The 11,894-nt window shown below is 48.0% G+C and overlaps 1 protein-coding gene across 1 annotated transcript in view; it reads left to right on the top strand.

Annotated features, from left to right (window-relative positions):
• Positions 1-8,079, top strand: part of CHAT (choline O-acetyltransferase) — a 48,716-nt gene extending 40,637 nt beyond the window's left edge. The window contains exons 12-15 of the mRNA XM_012663861.1: positions 2-143; positions 277-339; positions 5,901-6,038; positions 7,755-8,079. Coding sequence (XP_012519315.1) covers positions 2-143; positions 277-339; positions 5,901-6,038; positions 7,755-8,024 — 613 coding nt within the window. The 3' untranslated portion in view covers positions 8,025-8,079. The remainder of the gene's footprint in view (position 1; positions 144-276; positions 340-5,900; positions 6,039-7,754) is intronic.
• The last annotated feature ends 3,815 nt before the right edge of the window (positions 8,080-11,894 follow it).

An 11,894-nucleotide genomic window follows, 5' to 3' on the forward strand; every position in this document is an offset into this window, starting at 1 on the left:
GGCTCCACGGCAGACTGGCGCCCACCTACGAGAGCGCGTCCGTTCGCCGGTTCCGGGAGGGCCGCGTGGACAACATCAGGTCGGCCACTCCGGAGGCACTGGCCTTCGCGCGCGCCGCGACCGACCGCCAGGCCGCCGTGCCCGTAAGTCCGCTCGTCCCCCCCGAGCCGCCAGGAGCCCGGAGAGGCCGCTCTGGGCCTCTGTCCGCGCGCCTCCCTGGGCCCCGCGTGTGGCCGGGCCGCGTCCGAGCCCGCGCGCCCCTCTGCTCTGTTGCAGGCTGCGGAGAAGCTGCTGCTCCTGAAGGCCGCCGTCCGCGCGCAGACCGAGTACACGGTCATGGTGAGTGGGCCCCGCCACCAGCTGCCTGGGGACTTGGCAAGGCCACCCCACCGCCCAGCCTCCTTTTTCTTATTTTTAGAACCCAAGTGACAGACCATTCCCGCTTTTTAGGCGGAGTACAGTGAGTGCTATTTGAAACCCTTTGAAACGACCATAATGACCCTGATAGCACCTAATATGCACAGCGCTTTACAGTTTATACAGCAAGAGAAGTCAGATGGGAGGGGATGGGCTCAAGCCCCGCAGCCGTGGTGGCTCCCATTCCCTGCCCCATCTCAGGTGCAGCGCTAGTCACTCCCACCTGGGGCTAGTTCTGCCTCTTGTTCTCCGCGTATTTATTTATGCTACCTGTGAATAAAAAGGCTCTGCTGAAAATTAATGGTGAAATCAAAATTGTAAGGGGAATGTTTCCCTAGTTTAGGGAAATAATTTATTTTCTGGTACTGCAAAGCCATCACTGGCATACAAACACTAGAGAATAAGCAACTACTTGGGAAAGCGGGGAAGACTTCCCAGGGGTGGTGCTTACTCTGAGACATGAGGGGTGAAGAGAGGCTGACAGGCACACACAGAAGGGAGATGTGGCCCAGAAGGAAACAGCATGTGCAAAGGCGAAGAGTCTTGAGAGAGGAGGACGCATTCAAGGAAAAGCAAGTAGCTCAGTTAGTGCAGCTTGCAAGGGACAGAGGAGGAGGAGAGGTTGGATTCCCCATTACAAAGCATACGCTGGTGAGTGGGTAGAAGAGGGACTGGCTAGAGTCGGGGGTGGTTTGCTGAGAGGCAGAGCCACTAATAGGAACCTTTCCAGCGTTGACGGAGAGCCGGCATAGGGACTGGAGTAGAACAGGGCAGGGGGTGAAGAGGAAGACGTGAATTCTGATTCAACATGGTGGACCAAACACACAGAGAATCTCACTTTGATATTCTCCAAGACAACAGCCAAGGAATTTTTTTTTAGGTCATAAATACACTAGGGCAAAGAGAATGGGAAAGGAGGTGCCCACAAAGTTTTATGAGACTGATTATGAGTGACCACAAAGTTTTAGAGCTGGAAAGCAGAACACATGGCAACTGACTTAGAGAACAGTGAGAGAAGCTTGGGAGCCCAGTGAACGGCACTGTAGAACCTCAGGATGGCTCAGGCATTGGGGCACCCACAAAAAGTGGGGGTGGGGATGAAAAGAAGATGGTTGATGTCTCAGTCTGTTTGTGCTGCTATAACAAAATGCCTGAGACTGGGTAATTTATAAAGAACAGAAATTTATTTCTCACAGTTCTAGAGACTGGAAGTTCAAGATCAAAGCCCTGGAAGGTATCTGATCTTACCTGTCTGGTGTGGGCTGATCTCCACTTTTAAGATGGTGCCTTCTTGCTGTGTCCTCCAGAGGGGCAAACACTGTGTCCTCACATGGCAGAAGGTGGAAGGGCAAGAGGACCGAATGCTGAGTGAAGCCTCTCTTATAAGGGCCTTAATCCCATTCACGAGGCAGAAGCCCTCATAACCTAATCACTTCTTAAACGCCCTACCTCCAAAGAATGCTACCACATTAGCCATTAAATTTCAGTACTCGAATTTTGGAAGGGACCAAAACATTCAAAACACAGCCGTTGATGATCTATATAAGAAGCAGTTAGACCCTCAGATCCGTTCTACCACCCCATGCAGCCAGGCTACTACCCCATCCCTCTGCAATGGTGGGCTGAAAGTTTATTCTCAGAGAGGGTGAAGTGGAAGGACTCTAGACTTGAGGAAAGCAGGGATATCTGAGGGAGATGATGCTATACTAAAAATAAGGATTGATCAAAGTCTGCTTCCTCCATAGTAAACCCTCCAGCCACTCAGCTCCACACACACTGGGAACCATGTCTATTATCACCCCTTCCCAAGCAGATTAGAAGATTTCTCTGCGGTGAAACTGACCAGGCCAAGAGAGAAGACACAGAAACTCATGGTTGGGGTCCCCAGTGAAAGAGTCAGCTGACCCCGCAGTGAAGCACACAGGTTAACAAATGTATTCTCACCAATCTCCTAATCATTTTTCAGTGCTTTATTCTTAGATATAAACAGATAGCCATAGATCACCAGACATTGAGGAGAGCTGCTAGCACAAAAGTCTGAAACCAGCACAAACACTTTTGTTAATTTTTTAAAAAATCTTAATTTAAGATATTTTAAAAGAAACTTGAAAACAATACAGGAAACAAGAGGACAGTTTTAAAAAATGATCATTGTGACTGTCTGAAAGACAAAAGAAGTTACTACATCTTCATATAAGAACAGAAAACTCTAAAAAATTTTTTCAGGAAATAAAAATTACTCTGGGGGAAATATGGTAGCAAAAATTCAGTGGAAGGATTGGGAGATAAGCTGAGACAATATCCCCCAAATACTAACAAAACAAAGAGATAGGAGAGAAAAGAGGGTCAGTCGAGGAGGACCATATTCTAAATAATAGATGTTCAGAAAGAGAAAATGGTAGAGGGGGCATCATTAACAAAATAATTCAAGAAATTTCCCCAGAACTGAAGAACATGAGTTTTCCTGTTGTGAAAGTTCACCAAGTATCTTGCTTAGTAGATGGAAAATACTCATACCAAAGGAAATTTCACAACACTAAAGATGAAAAGAAGATTCTAAAATCTCTCAGAGAAAAAGAATCAAGTACAAAGATCCAGAATAAAGATGTAATTGACTCCTCAACAGCGTCATGGACAGTGGAAGATAGTGGAGCAATACCTTCAAATTCTGAGGAAAAATGACCTTCAGCACACATTTCCATACCCAGCTAAACTGTCATCAAATCTGACAATAGAATAAAGACATTTTTAGACAGACAAGTTCTCAAAAATTTTACTTGTTAAGCACTCTTTCTCATAAAGGTACCGGAGAATGTAGGCCTCTAAAGTGAGAAAATAAAACATAAAAGAGGGAGCCAAAAGCTTAAAAAACCAGAAGATTTAACACAAGAAAGAGGTAGTGGGATTTCCCCAGATAATAGCAAAAGATCACACACTGACAGCTGATCAGCAGACATGGGAGCAATCAGTCCACAGAGGGGCAAGAAGTAAGAGGATGAATGAAATTCTGGCTGACTGGTTTAGGAATCAGTTAGAAATAGATACACAGAAAGCTAAGCAAGTGTAAAAAACACAATTTAATAATTTAAAACTTGTTAATTCTAGGGAAAACTAAAATTTCAATAAGAAAGAAAATCTAATCCTAGTATACTACATGACCCAGCTATGAATACTTGCTTAATCATAAGCATGTATATTGATCTTTGTATGTGATTATGCTGTATACTGATCAAACAACAAAGAATTAAAACACAATTCTACTAGATGGATGGAAGAGTAGACACGTGTTGGGGCAGCAGGGGCATAAGGAGCTAAAGTTTCACCTTCTATAACAAGATTATGGGTGAAACTGAGAAATGCAACAGTGGTAGTCTAAACATGAATTTGGAACAATGAAAGCAAATGCCAGAAAGAAACAGCTTAAAGAGGGCTGGGAGGGGTTGCCGCTGTGGAGTGGGACTCAGTGCTGGCAGAGTAACCTAAGCCTTTGGCTTATTTGGATTTGTAAACCATATAAATATATGACTTTGATAACAAATTTAAATTTATGAAAATTTCCAGGAAGATAGCCTCCAAAGCATTGCCATAGGGTTCTGTTGTGTTAACGATTTTGACTTGATAAGAACAACTGAATCAAAGAGAAGGAGTGGGGAAAGGAGAGAGATCAGGGTGCTTGGGAGATGAATCTGGTGCCTGGTTGGCCGTGGGGTCGGGGAAAGGGGGAAGCAGCAAGAAAACCTCCTGATGACTGGTAGTACAGCTGGCAGTGGTTCTGGAGAAATCAATTCCAATGGCGGGCAAGCAAGGTGGTCCAGCTCCTCCATGGCTTATTCCAGCGCTTTGTGCTTTTCCTTCCTAGCACTTACTTCTGTTTATGATCGTATGTTTATTTGCTTGGTTGATGAAAATCTGCCCCCCGTGACACCGTGAGCTCCACAAGGACTGAGTCTATGATAGCCTTGTTCTCTGTGGCTCCAGGACCGGGCAGCATCGGGCATATTGTAGGCACTCAGTTGAGATTCCCTAAATGAATGAATGAAACACTGAATGCTGAGTCATTTTACTCGTTACTACTCACGGCTCTCAGCCAAATGATCTGTTAACGCAACCCCTCTTGCTACAGTTAGCTCAGAGGTGGTGGAAATGGGGTGAACTGGCTACAGAGCAGCCGCTTCTATGGACCCACACAAATCAGGGATTACACAGAGGTACCCAGAGACATGAACAGAGTGGTCTACTTCGTAGACTCAAGGTTCTTCCCCTCTATCCTAACGGGGCATACCTAAAGTGAGCTGTGGTTGTGTAACGTACGTCTTTTCAGCCTATAATTAGGTGCATTCAGAGAGACTGCAGCCTCTGAGTCATCTTCCTGCATTCATTCTCAACTGAAAGAGAACAGCTGTCAAATCCCAAAACGTGCCTTGTAAACCTAAGCCACGTACATTGGGATGGGAGGTTTCCGCCTGTGTGGGGCTTCAACAGCAACACGGCCATCTGACATAACTGTGAAACCCCAAGAGCTACTCACAATTACCCTGCTGTTCACCCCAAAATTATTGCTATAGGTCAGGGGTAGCCCCCTGAGTCTCCATCAGCCCCCAGAATTGCTCCAAATAAACATGTAGTCCAAAAGAATCAGTGTGCACACTACACACCCAGCTTCAAGTGGGTTAGGGTTAGGGTTAGGGAGATGTGGAATGGGTACTCTGGCCCCACTTCCAGCCTCACCAGCCCCCTGAACCCCTCCTACATTGAAATTCTGGAACCCTTGCTGCTGTTATCCTATCCTTAGAGTTTAAATATCTTATGATAACAAGAAAAAGACCCTTCATCATTCAACTAGCTCTTTCCCCTTGAAACTGTCAGCTGAGCCTCTGCTAAGATGTGTAGTTCCAATCTCAAATCGATTTCTTAGAGTATGAATCCCGTTTAACTGAACTGATCCTGAGCCCATGACATAGGGGCAGGATTGAGGAACAGACCTGACACCCTCTATGCCTTGTTTCTTGGGCTCCTGCTGCAGGATAAAGCGTTGGTTGGGAGAGTCTGCCCAGGATAGCCCGGGATGCCTTTCCCGATGCTTGGGTGGGACCCAGCAGTCCCTGGGCCCAGCACTCAGCCCCCTCGCCGACCCCCTCTCAGAGCAGGCTGTGATGACGGTGGCCCTGCCAGCCCCACTCTTTCCACTTAGAGCACCACGTGGCTGTGGGTTTTGGTGTGTAGGGTGTTCTCGGACTCACTGGCCTTTAACTCGGATGTCTAAAGTTAGAACCCAACCTGCTCTGAACCGATTCGATGCATGCAGAAATAGGCAAGGGCCCCAGGAGCAGAGACGGTGTGGTAAAGTCCCGAGCGGCCATTCACACACGTTGTCGGCAGCAGGCACTGGAGTCACTGTTAGTCTTGTGGACTAGAGAGGAGGGGAAGAGGAGGTGTGGGGGAGCCCACATCTCATCTCCTGTTCTTTGTCCCCAACTACCCAGGCCATAACGGGGATGGCCATCGACAACCACCTGCTGGCGCTGCGGGAGCTGGCCCGGGACGCGTGCAAGGAGCTGCCTGAGATGTTCATGGATGAAACATACCTGATGAGCAACCGGTTTGTCCTCTCCACCAGCCAGGTACAGCCCGCGTGCGGTCATCGCCTGAGAGTAGTGTAACCGGTGAGCTTCCCAAAGAGCTCAGTGGCCACAAGCCCCCTGGCGGGAGTCAGGTGGGTCCCGCCTCTGCCTCTGCTTCTGATGGGCCACGTGACCTTCGGCAAGATGATATACTTGCCAGTTAGGAGGCAGTTTCCTGTCTTCTAAATGGGAGTACTCACAGGCCCCACCTTAGCCGAAGTGGAGACAGATGGGAACACACCCATTCTCGCACCCCGACCGTTATGCGGTACCGCCTTCCAATCTATGACCCGAGAGGGGTGTTCCAGGCACCATGGGCTCTGACGCCTGCTGCGTCCAGAGTGCGGTCTTGGCCAAGCCAGATGTGATGAGGTAGGAGAAAGCCCAGCCCGGTGCCTGGCCCGGACGGGCCCTCCAAACAGGTCACGGGTATTATTATAAAGGGCCAAGCAAGAGATCAGCTGGCAGCCTAACGGCTCCTAACCAGCGCTACAGGCTGGTTCTGTTGGAGGACCACCGTCACAAAGACAGGATGAAATCCACTAGGGAAAGGAGAGTTTAGGAAATACCCCACAATTGTCAATTTACTGACCCTTCACCTCACTGCAAACAGCTGGACATGGGCAATAAAAGGGGCCGAGAAAGCTGTGTGTGAGGATGACAGCCCACTCAGTGATTTGATTTTGTCATTAGGGCAGTGAGCATGCAGACGCAAATAAACCAGGGCAGAACACAACAACATAAATTCTTCAGGAAACCATCCATGGGCAAAAAGTGCTTTGGAATGGCTTTATGGCCTCGGCTGTTTGCACGGCAAATTCATCTGACAATGCGGTGACTCTATTCGCAAGACTAATGGTTTGTTCTGCCCCATTAAAACGGCCAGTGTCACTTCCGAAGGCCCGAGTTCGCAGCACAGGAAACCTGTGGGTTTAAAACAAACCAGCCCCCGCACCTGCACGGGATCCTTTCTATTTTCCCCTAAGACCAACTAATAAAATTAACCTGGGGTGTGGGGGTTTTGTTCTTATTTTCCAACCAGAAAGTGGCATTTATGGCTTGAATGCCTTCAGAAACCCACTTTCTTGATCTGTGATACGATTACAAAATCTCAGCACTCTGAATTCAAAACATACTAGGTGCATAACTAAAACTCCCGTTGATGGCAATCTTTGAAACGCACAGCGCTGGGTAACTGTGCGTGGCGGGGCTGTGGGGAGCACGTCAGAGCAGCCAGGCAGTACTGACAGTAATTAAGGATCCGGGGAAATCGACAGAGAGGATGGGCCAGGTTTCCTCCAGTTCATAAATTACTCCCTCTGGGAAGCATCTAACTGTTGGGTGCCACCAGGGTGCCGTTTAGTAAATTACCCTGATTGCCTCCGTGCCTCAAACTGCCCCCAGGTGAAGGGGAGATTCAGCCAGAGACCCAGCACCAGGTCATTCTGGGAGCTTCCAGCTCCGCAAGTAGAGCAGATTGCACACCCGGGAGTGGGCTTGAGGCCCCTCTCCCTCCGATGTCTGCAGTTAGATGCGTTTGTTTTTATGACTCTGGCTGTGTCCATCCATGCTGAAGCAATTGGTCGATTTGGTTAATTCAGTCAAACCCCCCTGGTGGCAAATAGTCAGGGAAGCAAAGACACAGCCAAGGCCCTGGGTGTTGGAACACAGGCTGCATTTCAGAGCAGGCAGCTTCCGACCTGTCCTCTTCTCCAGGTGCCCACAACCATGGAGATGTTTTGCTGCTATGGTCCTGTGGTCTCCAATGGGTACGGTGCCTGCTACAACCCCCAGCCAGAGACCATCCTCTTCTGCATCTCCAGCTTTCACAGCTGCAAAGAGACCTCTTCTACCAAGTTTGCGAAAGCTGTGCAAGAAAGCCTCGCTGATATGAAAGACCTCTGCAGTCCACCGCAGCCTGCCGAGGGCAAGCCACTGGCAACAAAGGAAAAAGCCGTGAGGCCCAGCCAGGGACACCAACCTTGACTCTTGCCACCAGGTCTCTCCTCCCAAGCCCAGCCTCTGCAGCCCCAGACCCTGCCAATCCCCCGTGCCCATCCCGCACCCCAGCTTCCTGCAGCTCCCCGACCTCAGGGCCCAACCCACAGACCACGCGGAGGCATCACACCAAGCTGGAGAGCGGGGAGGAAAGGGTCCCAGGCTATGCATTCAAGGTGCCCTCTGCACTGGGCAGTGAGAGCAGCCTGGAGGCGGCCTGGGCGAGGTGGGGGAGCCGCACTGAGGACCTCCCTCTGTGGTCCTCGGAAGCTTAACGTTCATGTTTCCTTCCCCAGCAGGACCTAGCGTGTCTAGGTGATGTTTCTGCCCAACGAAAGAATGAGTCACCTGATTACATGCATTGTACTTAAGTCAGTCACGAAGGAAGAGGCAGCTCTGGGTCATTACCTCTTCTGGAGGAGGAGCCTTTGTTTTCAGATTCAAATCATTTTGATTACCGCGTTCAGTGCCTCCACTGAACCACACGGTCCTGCCAGCACCTGCTCCCGACACACACCACACACAGCCCACATGCATTTAAGATACAGTGACCCGGGCAGCCCACAAACACGTTTCCCCCTTTGCTCCCCGGGGCAGCCTTCCATTGAGTTCAGAAAATTGCATCCAGCTATTTTGAAAGGGGAGAAGGTTATCTGTAACCGCCCTGGACCTGGTGCCCCTCTTTGCTTCCCGGCAGCACCAGGGGGGTGCACGATGAGGAAAGCGCACAGCCCGGAGCAGGCAGCACCTCGCACAGGTGGATTAGGGAGGACCGGGTGCTTCCCCTGGACTCCACTATTTGCATTTTTCTGCATCTTTCCCACTCTGCTCTCCACTGTACGTGCCCCAATACGTGGAGAAGAGAGAGGGTTGCTTTGGTTTTTCTGCTTTGTGGTTGTTTTGTTTTGTTTTGTTTTTAAGAAAACCACCCTGACATTAATTTCGAAAACGATCTCAGTGTCCCAAGGAAGACATCCTTAGACAGCTGGGCTCCCTTATTTGGAGGATGCTCTCCAGGAATTCTAACCACAACCTGAGTGGAGGAACCCAGAGCAGGGCTCCACAGTGGCCTCAGGACCCAGGGCACAGCTGGTAGCAAGCAGGCTGGGAGGAGGGAATGGCTTGCCCAGAGCCAGCCCCAGCGGAGGCAGGACAGCCAGCCCAGCAGGGTCAGAGGTGAGCGTGTCCTACGAGCCTGTGGTGGTACAGGAGGTGTGAGAGGCTCTTCCCACTGGGGCACATTTTTATGGAACATCTAAAAGAGCAAGGGAAGGGACCAGGACAGCAACCAGAAATGTCCAAAGCAGAGAAAGCAGAGGGCGGCGCAGAGCTGGGCTCTCTCGCGGCTAGTGCCACTCTCTCCCCACCGCATGTTCCCGAAGAGCTCCCTCCCTCGCAATTCTGTGGTCCCCGTCATTCTGAACACTCCACTTGGCCCAGGGAAGCTCTTCACATGGTGGCCTGGATTGCCACGGGCGGGCTGAGGCGAGGTGGGCCAAGAGCCGACTGCTGCTCGGCTCTTTGGAAACATGGCAGCCGCAAGCAGGGACCTCCTTATGCCCTGGTTTTAGGTGGAGGGTTTCTATTGGATAGTGTGGGAGAGGTGGGCACGCCCTTCCAAGGAACAAAATCAAGTCACTGGTCTGTAGGTCCATGTTCCTTCCCTCCCACAGCCACCTTCCTGCTCCCCTAGGGAAGTTGCAGCCTCAGGGTCCCAGGGGTGTCTGGGGACCAGCAGGTGGACTGCCCATTCCAAAGTCACCGGTTGTTCTCACCAAATGACCACAGCGCAGATCCAAGTTTTCCTCTGGTTTCCATCCGTGGATTTCTGGGCAGGCAGAGAGCTCTGGCTTTGGGGTCAGGCAGCCCCGCTGACCTTGGCCTAGTGACTTAAAATGCCCAGAAACTCAATTCCCTACATTGTCAAATGAGGACAGGAATGTCCCCATCTTGCAAGGCTATGAGGATCAGAGAGCACATGTGCAAAGGACCTTGCATGAGAGGGTGGGCAGCAGTGCCCACCTTCCAGAGGACATTAACCCAGTGGGCAATGTTCGGGTGATTTTCTTTTAAACTATACTGATGTGACAGACCCAAATTCATATCTGCTATTCTCCAAGCATAGGGAAAGGTAACTTACTCTGTACACTCAGACATCAAACCATGCACTTCAAGAAGTGCGAATGGCAGATGCTTGGCAGGAGGGAACACCTCCTCTCCCTGAGGAGGGGCTGGAAGCTGGTCTTCCCCCTCCAGCCAGAAGAGATGGGTGCACTGAGACTTTATGCAAAGGCAATGCTGAGCCATGGCCATGGGCATCTCTGTGGGGACCCTGGGAAAGGAGTCAGCTCCAGGTGTCCCCAAAGAGACAGAAAATGAGACAGTCATTTGGAACTGTAACACATAATAAAAATGTATGTGGCCACCTTACAATACTGCTAAGTTGCTAAAATATATAAAGTTAATATTTGAGTTCTATTTTTATAAAATAGTTCTAGATTTATGGCAATATGTATATGTGTATAGCCTTTCAATTTTAATTTATAGTTTTGTGCTTTGAAGAAATATATGTATGATTAAAGACCTATATATTGAAAGCATTATATACAAATTATTTAACGACTATAAGTCTGTATTCAATAAAAAGTAATGCCAAGAAAGATGATGTTAGCCATTGTTTCTACCCAGAAATACTATAAAATATAATGTTGTATGTTCTCTGAGCTGGGTCAACAACTCATTTGTCTTTGTCTGGGGTCTGCCAGCAGCAGTAGCCAATGTCTAGGAGATACAAAGGCCAGGAGAGAAAAGGGAGGAGGGAATGGAATCTCTCTCAATGTGTGGCATGAGATGAACCACTTTGGAAACTGTACAAATACATGGAAATTAAAACAACATGCTCCTGAATGACCACTAGGTCAAAGAAGAAATTAAGGAGGAAATAAAAAAATTTCTTGAAACAAAAATCAAAATACAACATACCAAAACCTTTGGGATAAAAAGCAGTGCTAAGAGGGAATTTTATAGTAATAAATACCCATATATAAAAAAAAGAGAGGTTTCAAATAAAAAACATCTAATGGTGCATCTCAAGGAACTAGAAAAGCAAGAACAAACCAAACCCAAAATTAGTAAAAGGAAAGAACTAATAAAGATTAGAGAACTAAATGAAATAGAGATTAAACAAAATAGAAAGGATCAACAAAATAGTTGATTTTTTGAAAAAATAAATAAAATCAATAAACTACTAGCTAGAATAACCAAGAAAAAAAAAAAAAAAACAAAAAAAAAAAAAATTAGCAATAAAAAAGGAGACAGTACAACTGATACCACAGAAATATAAAGGATCATCAGAGACTTAGGAACAACTATTCACTAACAAACTGGAAAACCTAGGGGAAATGGATAAATTCTTGGACACATACAACCTACCAAGATTGAATCAGGAAGAAACAGAAAATCCCAAGAGACCAATAACAAGTAATGAGATTGAGTCAGCAATAAAGTCTCCCAACAAAGAAAAGCCCAGGACTGGATGGCTTCACTGCCAAATTCTACCAAACTTAACAAAGAAGAACCAACACCAATTCTCCTCAAACTATTCCAAAAAATTAGAGAAGGGAATTTTCCCTAACTCATTTCCTGAGGCCAGCATTACCCTGATATCAAAACCTGACAAGGACACCACAACAACAGCAACTATAAGCAAATATTAGTGATGAACACAGATGCAAAAATCCTCAACAAAATACTAGCAAACTAAATCCAACAGCACATCAAAAAGATAACACACCATGATCAAGTGGGATTTATCCCAGAGATGCAAAGATGGTTCAACATATGCAAACCAATAAATGT

This window comes from Propithecus coquereli, unplaced genomic scaffold (assembly GCF_000956105.1).
Source record: "Propithecus coquereli isolate 6110/MARCELLA unplaced genomic scaffold, Pcoq_1.0 Scaffold839, whole genome shotgun sequence".
NCBI classification, from domain to species: domain Eukaryota; kingdom Metazoa; phylum Chordata; class Mammalia; order Primates; family Indriidae; genus Propithecus; species Propithecus coquereli.